The following is a 6531-nucleotide window of genomic DNA, read 5'->3' on the forward strand; positions in this document are numbered from 1 at the left end:
GGGCTGCAGGGGGACATCTGTTCCACCATGGTCTTCACCACACTTTGTGGGGAAATCTCTGCTGTGGTGCCTGGAGCACTTCCCCCCCCTCCTTCTTCCCTGACCTTGATGTCTACAGAGTTGTTTCTCTCACATCTTCTCATTCCTCTCCAGCTGCAAAGTCTGCAGCTTTTTTTTTCTCTTCCCCTTTTTTAATTCTGTTCTCACAGGCGTTACTGACGGGCTCGGCCTTGGCCAGCAGTGGGTCCTTCATGGAGCCAGTGGCACTGGCTGTGTCGGACACAGGGGAAACTTCTGGCAGCTTCTCACAGAAGCCACCCCTATGCGCCCCCCGCTACCAAAACCCAGCCACACAAACTCAATACATTTTCATGTATTTTACAGTGAGATTTTTGTTGAAGCAAGTGTAAAACAGAAGCTTCAGCTCCAGCTGAAGGACAGAAAGGCTTTTGATCTCTCCTTGCCTGAACAGGCATCGAGTACTGGCAAAGTCTTGTAAAGAGTGTTTTTAGTTCTTAAGTTTGAAATGCAACACTGAGTTCTAAGTTATTATTTTAAAACTGTGAGTGGTCAAATCTTCTCCAGAAGCTTGTTTTAAATACTAGTGCTCGTGGTTACATCTCTTTGGAACGGATTAAAATCAAGAGCTTCAGAGCTTTGTTGTCTTGGCAGTGTAAGTATGTTGCAGAGTATTGGAAGGCATCGAGATACATCATTTGCTTGGTGACAGTGCTCGAGCCTTTAAAAAAGTCATCAGGTGAACGTTTAACTGAAGAGTGAGATACCTGGATTTGTTCAGTGTCTGTATGAAGTACCCTATAGAATTTTCTAATGGCCTTTGTAATTTTTGAAAGGTCCATCGGGTGTTGTGAAGAAGCCTTTGCCTGAGATACGCAGATGGTGTTATTCCAGAGCTCGCACTGGACTTGTTTTCAAGTGACCCTTCTGTCACAGTAGAGGAAGTTCTTTTGGAGCTCTAAAACTTTTTTGTCTTTTAAGAGTCAGGCACTAGAGCATTTAAACTTGAATATTCTTATCCTGCTGCTTTTTAGATCATATTTGTCTCTACTTCTTAACCTTGAAGCAGATCTTTCATGGAGAGATGCAGCCATCCTTGTTAACACTGCTAACAAAGGTGTTTACAAATTTGCAACCGTGTAGTCATGGCTTACCTGAAAGTTCTAAATTTTTAAGCATGTCTTAAAAGACAGGGGCTAGGCAGAGGCGTGGCAGAAGCAACCCAGAAGTGCACTGTTGAGTAATAAGAAATGTCACTATTTCTTGTTGTCACCCTTGATGCATTAAGGGACGTACTGATGAAGAACACTTTGGCACTTGCTGTTATCCAAGTATCATGAGTTGGTTTTTCAGTAAGGTGTGAAAACAAGGAACTGACATTTTAATGGGAAGGAGTGCTGTAATCAGGCTCTTAAAACTCCCTGGTGTTGGACCAGGCACAGGCAAATTCGGTATCAGCTGGTGATGGAGTAGGCATGCAGTAACCTGTCGCTAATTTGCTTTTTGGTGCTTGGCATTAGGCTTCTGAAAAGTTCAGATGTGTGGTGGTGAGGGCATGTGAAATTATTGAAAGTCCATATTTCTGGTGCATTAGTTCTGCTTCGAGGAGTTGAAATGGAGAAACAGTGGAGGACATGGATCAAATACATTCATATGCAAATTGTCTTAAAGTCTCTATCGATATTCTTGATGACTGACTTTTTATTGAAGTTAATGCTTCAGAACATAATATGAACATTTAATATGAAATGCTAGAATTTCTTGAGAAGATGCCAGATTAATAAGGTGTAGACCAGTAATAAAAATAATTTATCAACGAAACTGCTTGAAGCGTACTAAAGAGTGGAACTTGTATGGAAAGAGTTACTTCCTGTCTGAGACAGCAGTGACTACTGTAGTAGTCTAAAGGCTCTGTAGTCTAAAGTATCTGAGTTTTCTGAATTTTGTGCTCTTAATGCTTCTGCTTTTAAGTGTCATGGGTCAGACTTTATGATTTGCTCAAAAGTAGGAGCAGAGCTCTAGGGTTTGAGTACAGCTAGATTCTGGTTAACATAATTGCTAGATGTAATGATTTATTCTGTGGCTTCTGTGTTTACTTACAGCTAATCTTGCCTATCAAGAAAGCTATACTTCAGTGATTTTAACTGGATTTTTGAGATATATTTAATATTTCTGTTAATTTTAAAAAATTCATATTAAAAAGCTGTCTGCTTGTGGTTGTTATGGGCTGAATTTATTGATGTAAGGAAAACCTTGAAGAAAAGTTATTGAAACTTGAGGTCTGTTTGGAGGTAGAAAAGGAAGAATGTTTATTCACACACATGCATGGAGTTTAAATTTTTCTCTTTAAAAAAAAAAGACCTAAAATATGCTTATGGGAAACAAATCCTAAGTCATTCTTCTAAAAGAAAAACTGGTTAGTTCAGTTGTTCACTTCATTCACTTGCATAGTTAAAAGGCAGTGTTCCAAAGTGTGCTAAAATAGCCAAGGATAATATTTATAGTGCTGTGCTTCAGTAGGACAAACTCCTGCAGGAAATGAATTTGCAGAGTTCCCACAGGTTGAGCAGGAGGTGTTTTTGTTTTTTTCATAGTTTTCTTTTGACTTGGCCCACCAACAGTACCTGTTAAGTAATAATGATTTTTCTTCCCCAGCTTTAAACTTGAAAGCAAAATATTTGTGTTGCTCCCATGCTAACTGTGAGTTGTTATTAGTCAAGAAACTTTCGTTAATAAAATGTTGAGTCACTTCTGTGCAAGCACCAACTAATGCTTTAATATTTTTTATAGGGGGCAGAAGCCATGGTTCTGGAAAGTGTTATGTTTGCCATTCTTGCAGAGAGAGCTCTTGGCCCAAAGCTGTATGGAATCTTTCCACAAGGACGACTGGAGGAATTCATTCCCGTAAGACCTGTTCATGATTATTAGTGGGTTGCTGGTAGCTGTTTTAATTGATCATGACAAGGAGGTCTGTAGGCTGCCCAGAAAAGCAGGGGTGTGGGAATGGAATACTTGGCAGCCTGTGGTAATTGTGAGCTGTAATTTGATAGAGTCACAGTGAGTGTTGGAGAGCACCCTTGCCAGGCAGAGAGATCTAAAAACTCTTCAGCTGTAGCAGAGACTAATACATGAAGATAAAGAGCCTGTCAGGTACCAAACAGCACTGGAAGCTGTGGAGTAACACTTCCCTTAAACAGCAACCAGGGCAGATGCTTTTGATGGTCTTAAATATTTAGACCCAATATCTGCTTTGAAGATGCCCTGGTGTGAGATGTGGTGTTCCCCAGGCCTTGGTCTAGAAGAGAATTGACTGAGTTAACAGTAAGCTAGGCTGGCTAACCCAGCTTTTCCAAACACAGCAGTTTAGTGAGTTCATTTGGGATGAAAAAGTGTATTTCTTGAGTACCATGCTAGTATTTTATACTATTCCATGTCGAGACTAATGCTACTGTTCGTAATTAATTGCACTTTTGTAATTAATCAATTAACTACACTTAAGAATGTTATATTTTATTACAGAGCAGGAAACTAAGTACTGAAGAACTAAGCTTGCCTGACATATCCGCTGAAATAGCTGAGAAGATGGCTAGGTTTCATGGCATGAAAATGCCATTTAATAAAGAACCTAAGTGGCTTTTTGGAACAATGGAAAAGTAAGTTATGCAATACTTTAAAGTATGGAAAAAAAATGACATTGAAATTTTGATAAGCAGATCATTCTTCCTGAATGCCTGAGAGCACAAGTTGTCACTGTACCCAGAAACTGTTTCATAGTTACTTGAGGAACTTAAATTGCCTTGAATAGTAACATTTTCTTTAGTAACTCTTTTCTTTTTAAACTTTCTTGATTTTTTTTTTTAAGATTTAAAGATTTTTAAGATTTTTTACAGTTTAAGATTTAAACTGTATCTTAGAATGAGAAGACTAATATCCTTACTGTCACAAATGCTGTACTATTGTCTGTTTTTAACAGATATCTAAATCAAGTGTTGAGGATTAGGTTTACCAGAGAATCCAAAACTAGAAAACTGAACAAACTCCTCAGTTACAATCTCCCCCAGGAAATGAAAAATCTAAGGTAGGCTTATTTTATCTACCACTGTCTTCCAAGTTTCAGTATGAACTTGTATCCTTTTCAAACACATTATACAGTATAATACCCTATATTCATGTTACTTTTACAAGTTGAGGATTGTTTTTGGTTCTGTAACCAACCTGGGTCCCTAATTAACTACAGATGAGTATGATCAATTGCTGATCTGATTTGCTGATTTCTCTGTCCTGATCTTGGGTTCCTAATTGAGAAAAATAGTCTTGATAGAAATGCATAGTGCTTCAAATTCTTAAAACAAAATCCATTCTTTACTTGGAATTGCAGCTGAACTTAGTGATTTGTTACTTACAAGATGTTATATTGCTGTTTTCTAGAGCTATGCTTGAAGCTACTTCATCACCAGTTGTATTTTGCCACAATGACTGTCAAGAAGGTAAGCTGCTAATATTTCATGAGCTTGTTCAGCGATGCAGCATGAACCCTCCTCTGGTCACTTGTTTGGTTTTTGAGCAGTAGTCACCTTATTGAGGTGCTGACCTGAAACAGCAGCCTGTGTGCTCGCAGTGTGCAACAGTTGCAAAGCAAAGTGCACTGGCTTCAGCAACCCTTCTGTGTAATTAAGAGAACATCTAGTATCATAACTGGTGCCTGTGCTCTGTTAGTACAGGTCAGTTGAGCCTTGGGTGTTTCCTGTGAAGACCAAACCTTTCTTGGCTGTCTGCAATATACATGATGAGGGTAGGGTAGACTTGAATCCTTCTAAAAGAAAGGTACTGAAAAAGTACAGTGCAAATGGAGACTAGGGTGGTTTGCCTCAGTGGTTCTCAGCTTGTGCTGGTAAGAAACGTTAGGAAAACCTTATGCACCTTTTTTTAGTGCTTGTGCTCTGGGAATCATGAAGGAAATAACTTGTCTGGGCCGGTTCTCTAAAGAGTTGAAAAGGAGGCAGGGCCGAAGGTGTTGGCTATGCTGTGTTTGTGCTTCCTGTCACCTGCACAGTGAGTAAACTGGGCTGAGTTGGAGGGATGCTGTACTAGGACCATATGCAGGGCTGTTTTGTTCTTGGGATTCCCAGTCTTGTTAGCTAAGGCTGAGGAATTGGCCTGGAAGAGAATTGCCCTGGAGGTTGGGCACGTAAGGGTAGGGCAGGGGAAGGGGAAAAAGCCACCGATCTGAGGTCTGAAGAGCCAGCTCAGTAGTGGTGGAGGTTGAGGGCTTGTTGCTGGTGTGGCATGGTGCAGTACTGGAGGAGTCAGAGCATGACAGGGCTGGGGCAAGATTTGAAACCTCAGTTTCCCAGGTGGAGGTGAGGAGGTTGAAGTTCTGTGTCTGCTCTGTTGATGCCTTTCTTGCAGGGCCTACAAGAAAGCTGGGGAAGGACTTTTCATAAGGGTAGTTAATGACAAAACAAGGGGAAATGGGTTTAAGCTGAAAGAGGGGAGGTTTAGATGAAATATTAGGAAGAAGTTCTTCACTGTGAGGGTGGTGAGACAGTGTCCCAGGTTGGCCAGAGAAGCTGTGGCTGCTCCTCCCTAGAAGTGTTGAAGGCCAGGCTGGATGAGGCTTTGAGCAACCTGGTCTAGTGGAAGGTGTCCCTGCTGCTGGCAGGGGGGGTGGGGCTGGGTGAGCTTTCAGGTCCCTTCCAACCCAGACCAGTCTGGGATTCTATGCAAGGGTATGGTGTAGAGAACAGGTATACCTGTGGAGAGAGGACAAACTATTGCAGAAATGGAAATGACTCTGAATTTATTTACTAGTTGGCACCTGACAGAGGCAGACTTGGTGTCTTTCAGATGAATTATAGAGACAGAGTTAATTGAAAGACAGATAAAGCAATCTCCCTGTTTATAAGGAAAAGGCTGAGCACTTCTATAGGTACTGGTTGTGCCATGTGTTAGAATAGCAAAGTGATCAGCCTGAGGCTTTCAGGCTGCAGAAAAGCAATTCCTGTCCCAAGTGTTGGGTGATCAATGACAGTGCTGTGCAGATATGGGAGATGCTGAATAATTTAGATCTGAAGCTGTGGAAAGAAATAGTTCAGCAAGGGCTGCTAAGGCTGACAGTGTCTCCTGAGTTAGCTGCAAGCTAAACACTGGAGAATCAGGACCCTTAGGAGAGCAAATCTACCCCTGCCTGTACAGGAGCGCTTTCTTGCTTTCAGCTTTACAGGGCTTATAGTACATATCTCAACTTTCAGTGAGCTGATACACAGCTTGGCTTTTCCTGTCATTCTTGTGCACAGATGTAAGGGATAAATGGGGTTATCTGAACATTTTTTTCTTAGAGTATTGTTTTTCTGTAATTTACCTGGGACTTTATTGAATATGTTGTATTATCTTAAAATTTTCAGGCAATGTCTTGCTTCTGGAAGGCAGAGAGAATTCAGAAAACCAAAAGCTGATGCTCATTGACTTTGAATACAGCAGCTATAATTACCGGTAAATCACTTTATTTTCTAT

The 6531-nt window shown here is 40.8% G+C and overlaps 1 protein-coding gene across 1 annotated transcript in view; it reads left to right on the forward strand.

The window, feature by feature from the left end:
- Window positions 1-2808: 2808 nt before the first annotated feature.
- Window positions 2809-6531, forward strand: part of LOC104529014 (choline kinase alpha) — a gene marked incomplete at its 5' end in the record, with an annotated part of 7902 nt that continues 4179 nt past the window's right edge. Inside the window, 5 exons of the mRNA XM_010173188.2 lie at window positions 2809-2922; window positions 3538-3671; window positions 3992-4096; window positions 4447-4505; window positions 6423-6510. Coding sequence (XP_010171490.1) covers window positions 2809-2922; window positions 3538-3671; window positions 3992-4096; window positions 4447-4505; window positions 6423-6510 — 500 coding nt within the window. The remainder of the gene's footprint in view (window positions 2923-3537; window positions 3672-3991; window positions 4097-4446; window positions 4506-6422; window positions 6511-6531) is intronic.

The sequence above is a fragment of the Antrostomus carolinensis genome, unplaced genomic scaffold (genome assembly GCF_000700745.2).
Source record: "Antrostomus carolinensis isolate BGI_N321 unplaced genomic scaffold, ASM70074v2 scaffold26888, whole genome shotgun sequence".
Lineage (NCBI taxonomy): Eukaryota > Metazoa > Chordata > Aves > Caprimulgiformes > Caprimulgidae > Antrostomus > Antrostomus carolinensis.